Here is a 19,686-nt window from a genome sequence, read left to right on the forward strand (position 1 = left end):
TAGATGACCCTGGGTTTAAGTGTTAGCCACTCAGTTGTATCCCACTCTTTGCAAACCCATGGACTGTAGCTCATAAGGCTCCTGTGTCCATGAGATTTCCCATGGAAGAATATCAGAATGGGTTGCTATTCCCTCCTCTAGGGGATGTTCCTGACCCAGGGATTGAGCCTGGGTCTCCAGCAATGGTAGGCAGATTCTTTATCATCTGAGCCACCAGGGAAGACTCTGGGTTTGGTGACGACTTTTTAGAACTAACACCAAAAGCACAACCCATGAAAGAAAAAAATGATAAGTTAGACTTTATTAAAATTAAAATTTTCTGCTCTATGAAAGACAATGTTAAGAGACTTAAAAAACAAGCCACATACCAAGAGAAAATATTTGAAAAAGCTATATCAGATAAAGGACTGTTATCCAAAATACACAAAGAACGCTTAAAATCTAACAATAAGAACACAAACAACCTGTTTAAAATGTGGGCTAAATACCTTGACAGATCACTAAAGATATACCGATGGCAAATAAACACAGAAAAGAGATATTCAAGTTTGCATGTCATCAGGAAACTAGAAAAAGAAAGAAAGAAAGAAAGACAGACAGACCACTACATATCTATTAGAATGGCCAAAATCTAGAACATTAAATGGTGCTGAGGGTGCAGAGTAACAAGAACTCTCATTTGTTGTTAACCTCTCATTCCAAATGATATAGCCATTTTGGAAGACAATTTGGCAGTGTCTTACAAAAATAAACATATGCTTCCTATAAGACCCAGCAAGTTTGCTCCAATGTGTTTCTCCCAAAGAGTTGAAAACATGTCCATACAAAAATCTGCACATGTTTATAGTAGCTCTATTCATAATTGCCAAAACTTGGAAGCAATCAAGAAGTCCTTTAGTAGATGAGTAGATATACTAAAGTCCATCTGGAAAATGGATTATTATTCAGTGCTAAAAAAATTATTTACTCAGTATGAAAAGACATGTAAGAACCTTAAATGCTTATTGCCATGTGAAAGCAGCCAATCTGAGAAAGCTACATACTGTATGCTTCCAAATATATAACATTTTGACATTGGCAAAACTATGGAGACAGTTAAAAGATCAGTAGTTACCAAGGGATAGTGGGTAGGGATGGACGGATAGGCAGAGCACAGAGGATTTTTAGGGCCTTGCAAGTGCTCTGTATGATACTATAATAGTGGATGCATGTCATTATACATTTTTTCCATCCCATAGACTACATAACACCAACAGTGAACCTTAATGTAAACTCTTGACTCTGAATGATAATGAGCTGTCATTGTATGTCATCAACTATAATGAATGTCCCACTCTGGTGGGGGATGTCGATAATGGCGAAGGCTATGAATGTGTTCAAGTAGAGGGTATATGATAAATCTCTATCTGCTCACTCTTGTTGTGAACCCCAAACTGCCTTTAAAAGCAAAAGCGTTTACATATTTAGAAGAAAACACCTGGGAAAATATTTATAACAAAGAATTACTATCTAGAAATATTAGTAGGTCTTGATATAGAAAAAATTTTGCTTTCCTGGCCATTGTTTGAGAAAGAGTCCTTAGAGGGAAAGCAGTATATGTGGGAAGAAACTGAATGTCTAGTATGTGGATATTAGATGATAATGACAATTGATATTAGAGGATAAATGAAATTGTTCTCCAAAAAATAATTGAAGAATTTAAAGCTAGAGACAGAGTGTGGGAATGGGTCCAGAACACTGGAAGGAAGGAATGTGGAGACAGACAAAGGAATGAATTAAAATTATGGTCAGGAAACCCACTTTTCTGGAAAACTAGGGCTTGCAATTAACTACAGCAACCCCTTGATGTTTGGGATAAAGTTTTGCAATGGAAGTAAGAGGACTTTTATTGCATCTAATCCAGTAAAAAATTTCTATCCTTAGAATGCTCTGGAAGGGTTAATATGAGTTTAGAGTCAGGGTCCTTTTTCACTTCCTGTGTAACATTAGTACCCTCTATTAAATATAGATCCTCTCAAGTTTTGCACTGGGGTCTGGGAATCTAAGAGTAAGTTTGGACTAGATTCTAAGTTTCTTCAGCTCTAAAATGTTTTTATACTATAACCTAGAGTAAGCACTAATCAAAGAAATATTTCATGTATAATTTTATATCTGTGTATTTCTTCTTCTTTCTGTAAATCTAATTTATTCTTTTGATCTGCTTCAGTTTCCTCTTTGTACTTGTTTCTTCTCTTGATGCAGTGTTACCTTTACCTTGACTCTCCATGGCCTTTTTTGTAAGCAAAAATTATTTCTTTTTGGCTGTGCTGGGTCTTCAGTACTGTGTGCCAGCTTTCTCTAGTTGTAGCAAGCAGGAGCTAGTCTTTAGTTGCAGGGCACAGGCTTCTCATTGTGGTAGCTTCTCTTATTGTGGGGCATAAACTCTAGGGCATGCAGGCTTTCGCAGTTGTGGCTTGCAGGCTCAGTTGCCCCATGGCATGTGAAATCTTCCTTGAGTAAGGATCGAACCCGCATCCCCTGCATTTGCAGGTAGATTCTTAACCACTGGATCACCAGAGAAGTTCTCTCCATGGTTTTTCATTCTATATGGGGTTGTAGGTAGGGCAGGCATCAAAGAATACATCTCCTAACCAGACCTATCTAAGGCACGGGTCCCATAAACCCCAGAGCCATGGACTAGTGCTAGTCTGTGGCCTATTAGGAGTGGGGGACATAGCAGGAGGTGAGCACTGGACAAGTGAGTGAAGCTTCATCTATATTTACAGGAAGCTCCCCATCGCTCACATTACTGCCTGAGCTCAGGGAAACAAGCTCAGGGCTCACTGATTCTGCATTATGGTGAGGTATATAATAATTTCATTATATATCATAATATAATATTAATAGGTATAAAGTGAACAATAAATGTAATGCACTTATCACAGTGTAATCATCTCAAAACCATCCCCCTACCCCTGCCCATGACATTCATGGAAAAATGGTCTTCCATGAAACTGGTCCCTGGTACCAAAAAGGTTGGGAACCACTGATCTAAGGAGTTTACACAAGGGAGTGATACGATCAGATGTTTTATAAACTTGTTACACAGATTACAGCCCATTGATGAATAGCATTAACATTGTATTGAAGCTTGTTGGATATGCAGGACCTTACTTCCCTTCCTACAGAATCAGTCTATGCATTTTAACAAACCTGTCTAGTCATTTGTGTGACTATTAATGTTTGACTAGCACTGATCCAAGACATTTTTTCTGATAAGGTGATAAAAGATGGATTTGGGAAGCAAAAGCCTGAAGGTAAAATATTACCTGTATACTCTCTTCATTCTTATTGTGTTATTTAGAGTGCATGCTCAGTCACTAAGTCATGTCCAACTCTTTGCAACTCCATGGACTGTAGCCCAACAATCTTCTCTGTCCATAGGATTTTCCAGACAAGAACATTGGAGTGGGTGGCCATTTCCTTCTCAAGTTATTTAGGGTAAGAACTGAAATACATAGTATGAACTTGTATGATCAGGCCACCCAAGATAACTCCTCTTGCTCTCTGTACCTGTCCAACCATGGCATGCTTCAGTTACACCCTACTCACATGACTGACCTTCCTATATACTTGACCTTCCAGCTACTGATTGCTCTAACTTCAGGTCAGAACATCTCCACAGAACAGCTTATCAAAGGGGCAATGAAGGGGCGTGTCTCCTACTGGTCCTGGGAAACAAATGAGCCAACCTAAAATGAATTCCCCCTATGAATGGTAAGCTCCCCCCTCCTCCCCTGGAGCAAAGACTACCACCCTGTCCTGCCTGCCCTCTTGCTCCCTCTTCCTGGGGCGTTGCTCCAGGGCAATGCTTCAGACAGGTAAGTCTTCTCAGATAAACCATTGATGTCTCTGTCACTGACTCCAGGCTCTATGTCTTCAGTTAGAGACTTAGGAATATGGTGGGGGTGGCGGGGTTGGGGGGGTGGGGGGAGGAAAGAGAGTGTGGGATGTATGGAGAAAGTAACATGAAAACATATTACCATATGTAAAGTAGATAGCCAATGGGAATTTGCTTTATGACTCAGGGAACTCAAACCGGGACTCTGTAAAAACCTACAAGGGTCAGATGGGGAGAGAGGTGGGAGGGAGGTTCAAGAGGGAGAGGACGTATATATACCTGTGGCTGATTCACACTGATGTATAGCAGAAACCAACACAAGACTGTAAAGCAATTATTCTTCAATTGAAAAAAGACAAACTTTGAAAAAAAAAAAAGCTGGGCCATGTACAGGGCTTGCTAGCCTGTGACCCAACAGAATGAAAAAAGTAATTGTTGAACAGTTGAAAAATATTTCTTCACTCTTCTAAAGGATCAAGTGAAGCTGAACCTGGAGCCATTAAGGACCACAGAGGCTACTAATCTTTTTATTTCAACCAAAGATCAAAGACTCTTAGTTTATCAGTTTAGGAAGATGACTAAGTGGGATTACACTCTTTAAAATACTTCTAAAACAGTGACTAAAATCTCTTGGTCTTTTCAAGTCCTAAGAGGAAATACAGATTTGGTGGCTAAGCAAAGACCCCAGAGAGTAGAATTTTTGTTTCCTGCTTTACTCTAGGGTTGTTATTAATAGAATTCCTTTATCTTGTTACTAGGCCACTGGGCAGAAATACTCCTTCTATGGCTTAACGTTTTCTTAAATTATCACAATACATTTTTATTGTAAAAATTTTATTGTAATAATTCGAAGACTTCCTTTGAATTCTTCCAAATTTTGAATCACAGGGCTTCTAGAATATAACTTTTGTAAAGATGTTTCCCCACATACTTCTAACTCAAAATACCACCAGCATTTCACCCTCTCTCCTTGAAAAATCTCACTCTGATTGAAAACTTGTGTCAATCATATGATAGAGAAAATCTGGGACAGGATGTTAATTGTTTACTTGGAGAGAACAAATTGTCTCTACTGTAGCCCAGGGCTTCCCAGGTGGCTCTGTGGTAAAGAATCCACCCGCAATGCAGGAGACCAGGGTTCGATCCCTGGATCGGGAAGATTCCTTGGAGAATGAAATAGCAACCCACTCCAGTATTCTTGCTTGGGAAATTCAATGGACAGAGGAGCCTGGTGGGCTACAGTCGCTGGAGTCACGAAAGAGTCGGACATGACTGAGGACTTATGTACACACTGTGGCATGAGGCAGTGGCAAACTATGTCCAAATAAGATTTTACACATAGAGTCTGATTTTACACATTGAGCAGATAACAATATGCCATGAGGATGTCCTTCAGTCATGCCTAGAACTTTGTACTTAAAAGTAAAGTCAGGCATCTGTAATACCTACCAATTTCAAAACTACCGTCAATAATGCCCACCAGTGAAGAAGGGATATCAAACCTTCTCTCTATCTGAGTGATGGTGCTCTTCAGATAGCCTTCTGCCAGTGCTTTGGCAAAGTAGACAAAAGACAAGGCACCCAAGAACACCTGGAAAATATGACAGGTCACACTTAGTCTAAATCCAGCCTGACCTAAAACTAGAAATTTGATAAAGAGACGAACACAAACCAAGAAGCATGGAACAAGCTTGTTGCCATCGACGATTTCATTCAAGCACAGTAACAGTCTTCTTCCCACCTCAAGCTCATGTGAAGTTCTAACAATTCAAATTTTCTTAGAAGTAATAGATTTTCATTTATAATGTATATTGAATTTCTTCTTTCCCTTTCTCCTCTCCTTCCTAAAGGATATTTAAAGGTATCTTGGCTTTGAAAAGAAGATCCATTGCTTGGGGAAGCAGAAGGAGGAAGGAGGCATTGAAAGGTAAGAAAATAAAAACCATAAACCAGACACTTGACGTCTTGTCACAAGTCTATTACTCATGACTGTATTTCACAGGGATGGTACATGTTCCAGCAGGGAACATATTGGACTGAGAAGCAGAACAACTATTCCTAGTGATTAAGTTCATATTAAAGTTAAATCAACACTCAGATTCTTATTCAATGAACAAAATATTTGTTTGATATCTGGCTTGTGTGTTTTGTTAGACCTGGGTCTGTGATGGAGTATCCATAGGTAGATTACATGGAAAAAGCATTGAAAATTTTTGATGTGAAGAAGGTACAGGAACTTGGAGTCACATTGAGTTCCATTTAAAAGGCAATCCTGTCCCTTACCATGTGGGTAGGAAAGTCAAAATTTTTGTTTATAGAATAGGAATAAAATGGATGTTTTGTAGATTAAATGTTCCAACTGTGCATAGCACAGTAACTGATCCATGGTAGATATTTAACAAATAATAATTTCTTTTACCTCTCTTCTTTCTGTTTAGGAGGGACATTCAAGTGAGCCAGAAAAGTAATTAGAAATTTAACCTGCATGGTCAAGCAAAGATTGCTTTCACTGTCTGGCAAAATGTGATTTTCATAAATTGCATCTAAGATCACTTTTTACTTTTCATTTTAAACTTTGTATTTTGTATTGGGGTATAGCTGATTAACAATGTTGTGATAGTTTCAGGTAGAGCGCAAAGGGAATCGGCCATGTATGTATTCTCTCCCAAACTTCCTTCCCAACCAGGTTGCCATAGAACATTGAGCAGAGTTCCATGTGCTATAGAGTAGGTCCTTGTTGATTATCCATTTCAAGTATAGCAATGCGTACATGTTCATCTCAAATTCCGTGACTATCCCTCCCACCATCCTTGCCCCTGGCAACCATAAGTTAAGATTATTCTTTTAAATGGAAAAAATTTCTCACTTGTAGTTACAATGTGTAGAAAATATCTAGATCGAGAGCCAAGAGCATGGACTCCATCAAATTCTCTGACACTCTTCAGTTAACCACTTATGGTTGTTAATCACTTAATTGCTTGTTACCTTTAGTTGACAACAGCAGGGTTGTTTCTCCTCTGAGGAGGGATATTCTGTTTTAAAAGAAAGTCTCCCAACAGGTTGCATGGAATTTTTGCTGAATAACCGGATATTTTCTTTGGATGAAGTGTCCATTTTGAAAAAGTTCCTTGATTCTGATCTGTCAAAGTTGATTTTTAAAGTATTAAAAAAAAAAAGTTAATACACATCCAGTTTTAATTTCCATGCAGTTTGTTAAACAATGTTTTTATTTCACAGTAGATCACAATTCTGTAGACATAACACTATGCGAAACTCCCTTATTTTACCACAGTAAGTTGGCAAAGTTTTTCAATTAAAATCGACCAGGATAACTGATTAAGCAATCCTGCTATTGGGAGTCTGTAGCCAGCATTCTTTCTCAATCCCTCCAGTAAGCCTCATTATAGCAAAGAATAAATTTAAATGTTGCCTTTGGAATAAATAAAGAGGGAGAATTTTGCTAACTTTGTGGTCTTGCCAACTAAAACTAGAGGCAAGCAGGAAGTGAGGAAGAGGAATTCAGCCATTTGAATATTGATTCATTGGAATTAAGTCTTTAAAACCTTTAAATCTATTATCTTTGTGGAATGAATAGAAAAGATTGATGCCCCTGGTAGATGCTTATAATACACCATGACTCCTATAGGGCTGTAGCATCCAAAGTAAGTCTTAAAATATGGGTGGGGGGAGAAGGGGACCACTCTGTGTAACATTTTAGTCTAACAAATAGGGAAGCAGCATGATTTACGCCTCAGGCTTAGTTTTCATTCTGGCCCAAGTAGTCTTTGGTGTGCTTTAAAGCAAGTAAGATACCTCCTTTCCTGAGTCTAATTTCCCACCTTCCTTTGTCCTTACTAAACGTTTCACAGGGTCATATACTCTGAACTTCTTTTCTTTTGATTCTCATCAATATTTACATATCCTATGCCCCCGCTTCTTTCAGTTCAGTCGCTCAATCATGTCTGACTCTGCGACCCCACGCCAGGCCTTTAGGATTCCATATAGCTCACTGCCTGCCTGCTAAAGTAATCTTAGTGAAGCGATTTAGAAATAAAATAACTTCTGGATCACCCTAATGTTTATTAGATGATGTATTTATACATAAACAGAGATTTTCCATATTCTCATCACATTAAAAGAATGACATTAGGGATAAAACTTAATGTTCTGTGGTAGAAATTTTAAATGATTCTATGTGTCTATTACCTTGCCTTTATGTAATGATTGTTCTATGTCTATCCAACCTCATCTTTCATAGTTTGAATTCATAGATATTATCTCCAGCTGACTTAGTGGTAAAGAATCTGCCTGCCAGTACAGGAGATGCAGGTTCAATCCCTGGCTTGGGAAGAGCTCCTGGAAGAAGGCATGGCAATCCACTCTAGTATTCTTGCCTGGAGAAGCCCACGGACAAAGAAGCCTGATGGGCTACAGTCCATGGGGTCTCTGAGCCAGGTGGGCTACGGTCCATGGCGCACTGCGGTCCATGGGGACACAACTGAGCTACTGATCACGCCCATGCATGTGTATATTACCTTGACTGTATGTAATGCTTGTTCTGTGTTTACTCAGTCTCATCTTTCATAGTTTGATTTCCTAGATAGTATCTCAAATTGAAAAATCAAGAAATAGCAGTGAACAAATTGTATTTTGAGATATGGAGTTAAATAACAGAAGAAAGACCTAAAAGATTTAAAAGTGGAGGGGTTTTCTCCAGGGAATGAGAAATGGGTTGAGAAGGGTAGGTCAAGGACTTGTTTTTGTTTTAAACTTGCTATTATACTTTTAGATTATTCAATTTCATAAACATGAATAAATTTAGCTTTTTAAAAATGGATAAAGGAAAGTGAGGAAAACAAAAAATTTTAAAGCCAAAAAATAAACAAAGAGCAGAGAATTCTAAACAAGAGCAAAAGACAAAGACACAAGAACACAATATTTGTAAGATATAAACACAGATGTTTAGGAGAATACGAAATAAAAATTATGGAAAATATATAGAAATAACTTTAAGGTCTTTCCAAAATGGATAACTTTCTAGAAAATATAAGTTGCTATATTGATACAAACCAGGAGAAAAACACAGCTAAGGAAGACAGTAACAAAAATACTCTAAACCTATCCCCTAAATAAAAATAGTAAGATTAGATGATGTAACAGGGGTGCTTTATCAAGGAATATCCTTTAAGGAAAAATAGTAGATAATGGAAACAGATGCTAATAGTCTCCATTCATTTGACCAAGCCAGAGTTACCTTGATAACAAAATCTCATTAAGATAGCACCAAAAATGAAAAGAACCAACTTCGAGATGCCAGAATCCTAAATAAAATACTAGAAAATACAATTAATTAAAATTCTATAATTAACATTTAAAAATATATAACAATTGATTAATATTAGGAACTTTTCACCTAAATCATCATATTAAAAATTCAAAAGGTTACATGTATAATATATCAAGATATCACATTGTATACCTTACATATATACAATCTTTATTGTCAATCATATTTCAATAAAGCTGAAAAATTCAAAATAAAAAATAATAAAACTTCAGAAGATGCAGCATATCAGGTGATAAAGTTCAATAGGCATTTATGATTTTAAAAATTTTAAGAAATTGAGTACATAGATATTCTTTTTACTGTTTGATACCAACAGTCAGCTTCTTCTTTTTTTTTTTTTGTCAAATAGTCCTTTTAATTTAAAAAAAATTTTTTTAAATATAAATTTCTTTATTTTAACTGGAGGATAATTACTTTACAATATTGTATTGGCTGAAACATGTATAATATCATATATGAAATGAATCGCCAGTCCAGGTTCAAAGCAGGATACAGGATGCTTGGGGCTGGTGCACTGGGATGACCCAGCTAGCTTCTTATAACCACTGAATCATTAAAACTAGCTTTTCAGAATGACATTTTGCCAGAACAGCGAAAGAACATTTGTGAAGCATTGAGTTAAATAGGTATCTTTTCTACAGAAATACCTTTAATTAAACCCCTGTAGAAACATATTACTTATAAAAGATTACCTAAATGTCCACAAATTACGGTGTACTCACATAGGAAATCTTTGAAATCATTAGAAATTAGTGTAAAGAAGTGAATATAGAAATATAAAACTATTTTTATTACAGAGTTGATTTTAAAAATACAGTGCTTAAAAACAATATATATATGTATAAAACACTACTTTATAATAGAAACACATACATTCATTGGTGTGTATACACAGAAACAAAGCTACAGAAAGTATATAAAGAACAGGTTAGGGAAAGAAAAGATGGCAGAGGAGGAGGTAGACAGAGAGTACATCTCTTTTCATGAATGCATCAGGAATACAACTTCAGATGCAGGTCTTGCACAGCACCAGCTGAGAAGAGGCAGGAGTCCCTGACCACTAGAAAGGAATAAATAGATCCACGCAAATCTCAGTAATATGCAGGAAGGAAGGGGAAAAGAAGAGAAGAGTGAGTGAACTGGACCTGCACCCAGGGTGTAGAGGAGCTGAAAGCAGGGTCAAGATCCCCACTTTGAGGCGATAGATTGGAACCAAGGGGAAGGCTGTTGGAGAGTAGAGGAGCTGATCTGTGACAGTCTGAATGGAGTGAGAGTCACATAGATGATCTGTGCCGCAGCCCTACATACCCTGGTCAAGTATGCACGTCCACTGGAACATGCAGCAGTCGGGCACTGGAGCACAGGGACTGGAGAGTAATCCCAGGGTGAGGACTGCTCTTGACGGTGGGGAGATGGCAGGGAATACCTTTGGAGGAAAGCTGGGCAGCCAATGGGTGCAGGGTGCTACTGCTGAGTCACACGCAGGGTGGAGCCCTCACTGTAGCTCTGGTTGGTTTCCTGACCAGAGATTAGACCTGAGCTTGTGGCATGGGAGCACTGAGTCTGGAACACTGGCCTGCCAGAGAACTCCTGACCCCAGGGACTATTAATTAGTGAGAACTCTCTCGAAGACCTCCACCTGTATCCAAGACCTGGCAGCACTCCATGTAGGATGCCTCACCTGAACAACAAGGAAGACAAGAACACAAACCCGACTGTCAGCAGATAGGCTTCCCACAGACACCCCAAAACACCCCACCTCACATAGCGCTGCCCATCAGAGGGAAAGAAAAGCCTCTTCCACCAGAGCACAGGCACACGTGTCCATGAAGCCCCAAATGAGGCCTACTCAAACCGTTGGAACATTGGGTACACGTGTCTCTTTCAGTTCTGGTTTCCTCGGTGTGTACACCCAGAAGTGGGATTGCTGGGTCATAAGGCAGTTCTATTTCCAGTCTTTTAAGGAATCTCCACACTGTTCTCCATAGTGGCTGTACTAGTTTGCATTCCCACCAACAGTGTAAGAGGGTCCCCTTTTCTCCACACCCTCTCCAGCATTTATTGCTTGTAGACTTTTGGATCGCAGCTATTCTGACTGGCGTGAAATGGTACCTCATTGTGGTTTTGATTTGCATTTCTCTGATAATGAGTGATGTTGATGTACGGCAAAATCAATACAATATTGTAAAGTAATTAGCCTCCAATTAAAATATATAAATTTAAATTAAAAAAAAAAAAAAAAACATTTGAACAGCCTCACCCACTGAGGGCAGAGACCAAAACCAAGAGGAACTAAGACCTGATAGCTTAGGGAAAGGAGACCTAAAACAGAGTAAGATAGATAAAATGGAAAAGAAACACTGTGCAGATGGAGGAACAAGGTAAAAGCCCACAAAACCAAATAAATGAAGGGGAAAGAGGCAAACTACCTGAGAAAGAATTCAGAGTAATGATAGTAAAGATGATACAAACTCTCAAAAGTAGAATGGAGAAAATTATTTAACACATTTAACAAGGACCTAGAAGAAATAAAAGAGTGGACAAACAGTGACAAACAACACAATTGCTGAAATTAAAAATACTCTAAAAGAAATCAGTAGCAGAGTAATGAAGGCAGAAGAATGGATAAGCGGGCTGGAAAATTTGCTGTTGTTCAATTGCTAAGTCATGTATGACTTTTTACAACTCCATGAACTAGAGAATGCCAGGCATCCCTGTCCTTCACTATCTCCCTGAGTATGCTCAAACTCATGTCCATTGAGTCAGTCATGCCATCAAACCATCTCATCCTGTCACCCACTTCTTCTCTTGCCCTCAGTCTTTCCCTGCATCAGGGTCTTTTCCAATGAGTCAGGTCTTTGCTACATGTGGGCAAAACATTGAAGCTTCAAAGTATTGGAGCTGGAGTATTCAAAGTATTGAAGCTGGAAGATAGAATATTTGAGATAACTGCTGAAGAGCAGAATATAGGAAAAAAAAGAATGAAAAGAATTGAGGATAGTCTCAAGAGCCTCTGGGGTAATATTAAACAGAACAACATTTGAATTACAGGGTCCCAGAAGAGGAGATGGAGAAGGAAATGGCAACCCACTCCAGTATTCTTGCCTGGAGAATCCTGTGGACAGAGGAGCCTGGTGGGCTGCTGTCCATAGGGGCACACAGAGTTGGACACGACTGAAGTGACTGAGCATGCATGCATGCATTGGAGAAGGAAATGGTAACCCACTCCAGTATTCTTGCCTGGAGAATCCCAGGGATAGAGGAGCCTGGTGGGATGCCATCTATGGGGTCTCACAGAATCGGACATGACTTAAGCGACTTAGCATCAGCAGAAGAGAAAATGAAAAGGTCTGAGAAAACTTGTGAACAGATTATAGACAAAAATGAAGTCCAAGAAGCACAGAGAGTCCCATAAAGGATAAACCAAGGAGAAACATGCTGAGACACATATTAATCAAACTAACAAAAATTAAACACAAGGAAAAAATATTAAAAGCACCAAGGAAGAAGCAAAAAGTAATATACAAGGGAAACCCCAAAGATCAGTAAACAGCTGATCTTTCAACAGAAACTCTGCAGGCCAGAAGGGAATGGCAGGATATATTTAAAGTAATGAAAGGGAAAAATCTACAACCAAGATTACTCTCCTCAGCAAGGATCTCATTTAAAAAAAAAAAAACAAAAAACAGAATTAGTGACCTAAAAAAAAAAAAAAATTGATGTATGGCAAACCCAATACAATACTGTAAAGTAATTAGCCTCCAATTAAAATAAATAAATTCAAATTAATAAAAATTAATGGAGAAATCAAAATCTTTACAGACAAACAAAAGCTAAGAGAATTTAGTATCATCAAACTAGCTTTACAACAAATGCTAAAGCGACTTCTATAGGAAGGATACACAAAAGAAGGAAAAGTTCTATGGAAACAAACTAAAAGAAATTAATAAAATGTCAATAGGAACATATATATCAATAACTACTTTAAAGGCAAATAGATTAAAGTAGAAAGCCAAAAGCACAGACTGGCTGAATGGATGCAAAAACAAGACCTATACTAACTACAAGAGACTTTTCAGACATAGAGACACATACAGACTGAAAGCAAGAGGGTGGAAAAAAATAGTCCACACAAGTGTAAATCAAAAGAAAGCTGGAGTAGCAATTCTTGTATCGGGCAAAATAGACCTTAAAATAAAGCATGATATAAGAGATAAGCAAGGATACTATATTAAGATCAAGAGATCAATCAAAGAAGACGTAACAAATGTAAATGTTTTTGCACCAAACATGGGAGCAGCTTATTATATAAGGCAAACACAGATATAAAAGGGAGAGGTTACAACAGACAAAGCAGAAATACAAAGGATCAAAGGAGACCATCACAAGCAACTATATGCCAATGCAGTGGATAACCTGGAAGAAATGGACAGGTTCTTAGAGGAGATCAACTTGCCAAGACTGAACTAGGAAGAAAGAAATTTTGAACAAGCCAGTCACAAGCACTGAAATCAAAGCTTTGATCCAAAATCTACCCCCCAAAAACAAAAGCCCAGGGCCAGAAGGCTTCACAGGTGAATTCTATCAAATATTTAGAGAAGAGCTAACACCTATCATTCTCAAACTCTTCCAAAACATTGTGGAGGAAGGAATACTTCTAAACTCATTCTATGAGGCCACCATCACCCTGATACAAAGCCAGACAAAGACATCCCCCAAAAGGAAAATTATAGGCCAATATCACTGATGAACATAGATTCAAAATTTTTCAACAAAATTCTAGCCAACAGAATCCAACATCACATCAAAAAGATCACACACCACGATCAAGTTGAGTTTATCCAAGGGATGCAAGAATTTTCAATATATGCAAATCAATCAGTGTGATACACCATATTAACAAATTGAAAGATAAACTTCATGTGGTAATCTGAGTAAATGCATAAAAAGCTTTTGATAAAATTCAACACCTATTTATGAGAAAACTCTTGAAAAAATTGGCATGAAAGGAACCTACCTCAACATAATAAATGCCATATATGATAAACCCACAGCAAATATTATTCTCAATGGTACTGAAACCATTCCTTCAAGATGAGGAACTAGACAAAGGTGCCCACTCTCACCACTATTGTTCAGTATAGTTGGAAGTCCTAGCCATTGCAATCAGAGATGAAAAAGAAATAAAAGGAACACAGATTGGAAAAGAAGTAAAACTCTCACTGTTTGCAGATGACATGATACTATACTAGTGCCACCTGGGAAGCCCAATAATATACATGAAAGTGAAGTCGCTCAGTCGTGTCCGACTCTTTGCGGCCCCATGGACTGTAGCCTACCAGGCTCCTCTGTCCATGGGATTTTCCAGGCAATAGTACTGGAGTGGATTGCCATTTCCTTCTCCAGGGGATCTTCCTGACCCAGGGATCAAACCCAGGTCTCCTGCATTGTAGACAGATGCTTTACCGCCTGAGCCACCAGGGAACCATAAAGATACTATCAGGAAATTACTAGAGCTAATCAGTGAAATTACTAGAGCTAATCAGTGACTCTTGTTTGCAAAAAGTCGGACATGACTGAGAGAATGAACTGAACCAATGAATTTACTAAAGTTGAGAATACAAAATCAATACACAGAAATCACTTGCATTCCTATACACTATAAAAGAAAATCCAGAGGAATTAAGATATCAATCCTATTCACCATAATAAAATATCTAGAAATAAACTCACCCAAGGGCTTCCCTGGTGGCTCAGAGGTAAAGCGTCTGCCTGCAAAGCAGGAGACCTGAGTTCGATCCCTGGATCAGGAAGATCCCCTGGAGAAGGAAATGGCAACCCACTCCAGTACTCTTGCCTGGAAAATCCCATGGACAGAGAAGCCTAGTAGACTACAGTCCATGGGATCGCAAAAAGTCGGACGCAACTGAGCGACTTCACAAGGAGACAAAAGAGCTGTATACAGAAAACTATACACACTGATGAAAGAAATCAAAGAAGACATAAACAAATGGAAAGTATATCATGTTCTTGGATCAGAAGAATGAATATTGTGAAAATGATTATACTACTCTTTCACAATTTGTACAGAAACACTAAAGACCCCAAACAGCCAAATAAATCTTGAGAAATGAAAATGGAGATGGAAGAATCAGGCTTCCTGATTTCAGGCTATACTACAAAACTATAGCAACCAAGACAGTATGGTACTGGCATAAAAATAGAAATATAGACCAACGGAGGGCTTCCCAGGTGGTGCTAGTGGTAAAGAACCCACTGCCAATGCAGGCAGATATAACAGATGCAGTTTTGATCCCTAGGCTGGAAAGATCCCCTGGAGAAGGGCATGGCAACCTACTCCAGTATTCTTGCCTAGAGAATTCCATTGACAGAGGAACTGGCAGGTTAGGTCCATAGGATTGCAAAGAGTCAGATATGACTGAAGTGACTTAGCAAGGGTACAGACCAATGGAGCAAGATAGAATGCCCAGAGTTAAATCCATGGGTACCTTATCTTTGTTAAAGGAGGCAAGAATATACAATGGAGAAAAGACAGTCTCTTCAATAAATGGTCCTAAGAAAACTGGTCAGCTATATATAAAAGAGTGAAATTAGAACACTCACAACACCTTACATGAAGATAAACTAAGCAGAACACTCTTTGACATAAATCACAGCAAGATTCTCTACAACTGATCTCCTAGAAAAATGGAAATAAAAACAAAAATAAATACAAGGGACCTAATTAAACTTAAAAGTTTTGTACAGCAAAGGAAACCATAAACGAAATGAAGACAGCCCTGAGTATTGGAGGAAATAATTGCAAATAAGAAACTGAAAAAGGATTAATGTTCAAAATATGTAAGCAACTCATGCAGCTCAATATCAAAAAAAAACCCAAGCAAAAAATGGGCAGAAGACCTAAACAGACGTTTTTCCAAAGAAGACATACAGATGGCTAATAAACACATAAAAAATGCTCAACATTGCTTATTTTTAGGGAAATTCAAGACAAAACTACCATGAGGTATCACATCACATTGGTCAAAATGGCTATCATTAAAAATCTGCAAACAAATGCTGGAGAGGATATGAAGAAGGAACCCTCTTGCACTGTTGGTGGGAATTCTGTAATTGGATACAGCCACTATGGAGAACAGTGCAGAGATTCCTTAAAAATCTAAGAATAAAATTAGCATATGACCTAGAAATCTCATTACTTGGCATACCCCCTGAGAAAATCATAATTGAAAAAGACACATGGCCCCCAATGTTCACTGTAGCACTATTTACAATAGCCAGGGCATGGAAGCAACTAGATGTCCATCAATGGATGAACAGATAAAGAAGCTGTTGTACATATATGCAGTGGAAAATTACTCAGCCATAAAAAGCAATGAATTTGCGTCAGTTCTGGTGAGGTAGATGAACCTACAACCTATTATACAGAGTGAAATACGTCAGAAAAAGAAAAAACAAATATAATATTAACACACATATATGGACTTTAGAAAAATGGTACTGCTGAATATATTTGCAGAGCAGGAATAGAGATTCAGACAGAGAGAACAGACTTATGGACACAGCGGGGAAAGGAGAGGGTGGGACAAATTGAGAGAGTATTATTGAAATATATACAAATACATTACCATATGTAAAATAGATAGCTAACAGACAGTTGCTGTATAATACAGGAAGCTCAACCTGGCTCTGTGACAACCTAGAAGGGTGGGATGGAGTAGGAAGTGGAAGGGAGGTTCGAGAGGAAGGGGACATATGTATACCTATGGCTGATTCATGGTGATGTATGGCAGAAACCAAACAACACTGTAAAGCAATGATCCTCCAATTAAAAACAAATAAATTTTAGGAATGGGTTAACACTTTATTTTTGGCTGGTGACATTGCAGATGATTTCTTAAAATGTTTTGTATGTCCACATTTTCTAATTTTTCTATAATGAATATACATTTCCTATATGAAAAAATATTTTAAATATTAAAGATATAGAAATATCGCCCAGCAAGAAATATATACCAGAAAGATCTTAAAATACAAAATAAATAATATCAAATTTACCATGTAAAATGCAATTCTCTTCCACAAACTAAACTCTGTAATACACACTGGACTACTGTTTTAGGAGTTCAGATATATTTCTGATCAGTCATAATAGTAAAGTCAGTGACCAGAAATAATAAATTATTTAATAATAAAATACACTATTAGTTATGGTAAACATACCTTGAAAAGACTCAAAGGGTCATATCTAGAATGCTAATGCTGAAGAGGGAAAAATGTTGAAAATAATACTAAAAACTTGGGACACCAAAACACACTGTCTTCTCTTTAGAGATGTTGACACAAAAATCACTCTCACTAGAATCCAAAGGGATGACAGAACAAGAGAACTCCTAACTGATGTTGTATTAAGGCAAAATAACATCTAAATCAAAATATTGACATTGCATAGTTTTACTGAACAGACATCGTAATCTTGATGGTTAATTTGCATATCCTCTCAAGTATAGTATGTTTCAAAGAGGCTACATTATTGAGCACTGAGCTTTTCATCTGTCTGAAAAGAAGGGGAAAGGCGGCGCTCAGTGACATGAACGGAGAAATCCTCCGGGCTTCCCAGCACACTTGCGCTGGCCCTGTCTCCCTCTCCATTAGCAACTGCAGAAGTAGACGGAGTAGTTATTTAGCAGGACTTGCGTTTGGCAAATCCTTGCTTTTTCTCGCACAACTTGAACAGATTTCCGCAACGTCTCCCTTCAACACTCCGGGTTGGAGTAAAACTTACTCTGGAGGCCAAAAAAAAAAAAAAAAGTAAACAGTTTTTCCTTTCAGTTCCAAAAATGGAATTCTCTGTTCACAGTGTTTTGGAAGATAAGCAGTTCTCCCATCTTGAAAAAGTGCAGGTGTGCTGGGAAGGTTGTATTTGGATCCTGCGAATAGCCTGACTGCCCTGCCCTGATCCCATTAACAGATTCCGTCCAGTAGTCAGCCTCCACTGACCCCCCAGAGAGAGTCAGAAAGGCAGCCACTCCCATCACTGTCTTGTGTTAGTCATCTCCCATGAGGAAAAGCCTTGTACTAGCTTGTCTGGTGGACACCGGGATCCCTTCCTTCAGGAGGGAAAATAACCTCTAGGTACTTTCTAAGGAATATGCATTGTTTAGAAAGCTGAGCCCCTCACTACAAGTAACTGTTTGTGTCAGATGCAGATTTAATAAATACTGTTTATGTTCCAGGTGATTTATATACTTTGTGCTAATCCTTAAAACAAGGTTAACACTTTAATTCTCACTTTATAGAAAAATCCTATGACTCAGAGCAGTTAAGGGACTTGTCCAAAATAACCCATAAAACGTGCATCAGAGTCACAGTTGGAACCCAGATCTGAGTTTCTGGGTTTATCTTCTTTAACCAGTATCCTTTCCCATTTTCACCAGCCTTACAAGGGCCCCCACAAGTTTCATGAGAAGTGTTATGAGTAAGACATGTGCAGTGCAGAACACAGGGTTTATTGACCTCTCTTCTGTGAGACTCTGATATGATCATCATGAAATATGAAAGCAGAGAACCAGATCTTACCTGGAGGTGGAGATCAGATGGCCATTTCCCCTCCGTGTGCCCAGCAAGAGGCTGGACCGCACTCAAGAACCTGAAAGAAGAAGCAGGTGGATCCTACAGCAGCTTTGAACAATTTTGTCAGGTGGGGAGAGCCTCGCTGGACACGGAGCAGATCAGGGCAAAGTGAAGATACAGGGCATGGTCTCACCCCTGGCCAGTTTCTTCTCTTTTCTCCTTCCTCTTGGCCTCTTTTCTCTGGCAGTCTGCAGGGAACAGGCCACGCTGGCAAAGCCACTGACGTGCATCTCAGCTCCCAGGGCACAGAAAGAGCTGAAGCCTTTGAGCCATTTCTTTGCAATTTGCTGCAAGTTTAAGGCCGCACGTGATAAAGCTTTCTTTATGGGAGAGAGTGAAAAAAGAAAAGACTACTTGTGATCTTACTTGCTGATTCCCAGAAAACAGAACTCTGCAGGGGGCAGAGGGTAAGGGAACAGAAGCAGGAGGAGGGACGGAAGTTTGTAACAAAGATCTCTCCTTCTCCTTCCAAGAAGTTTTTAAGCCAGCCGCTCCTTGAGGACATCACTGGAATTTTTTTTCTTTAAAAGGTCCGTGGTCTCAACCTCTGTATGGCTCTGTATGGTCTCTTTCCCCATTGGGATTCTTTCTAGAATCTTCAGGGACCATGTATCAAGCCAGGATTAAGGCTCTGCAGAGTTGTTTCCAGAAAGAGTTAATTCTCAAAGAGACATGATCAATTGCTTAACACCCACAATTTTTATAAATCTTAAAACTAGAGAAGAAAAAGAAAAACATTGAATTTTTGGCATTCAGGAGTTCATTCTATGTAAATTTAAGAACTCTTTGCACTGAGAAATTTTAT

The 19,686-nt window shown here is 38.5% G+C and overlaps 1 protein-coding gene across 1 annotated transcript in view; it reads right to left on the bottom strand.

Annotated features, from left to right (window-relative positions):
- The window catches only part of SLCO1C1 (solute carrier organic anion transporter family member 1C1), an 81,733-nt gene extending 62,598 nt beyond the window's left edge, over nucleotides 1–19,135 (bottom strand). The window contains exons 1-3 of the mRNA XM_013964182.2: nucleotides 18,828–19,135; nucleotides 6,866–7,019; nucleotides 5,330–5,471 (exon numbers count right to left, since the gene is read on the bottom strand). Coding sequence (XP_013819636.1) covers nucleotides 5,330–5,471; nucleotides 6,866–6,994 — 271 coding nt within the window. The 5' untranslated portion in view covers nucleotides 6,995–7,019; nucleotides 18,828–19,135. The remainder of the gene's footprint in view (nucleotides 1–5,329; nucleotides 5,472–6,865; nucleotides 7,020–18,827) is intronic.

The sequence above is a fragment of the Capra hircus genome, chromosome 5 (genome assembly GCF_001704415.2).
Source record: "Capra hircus breed San Clemente chromosome 5, ASM170441v1, whole genome shotgun sequence".
NCBI lineage: Eukaryota > Metazoa > Chordata > Mammalia > Artiodactyla > Bovidae > Capra > Capra hircus.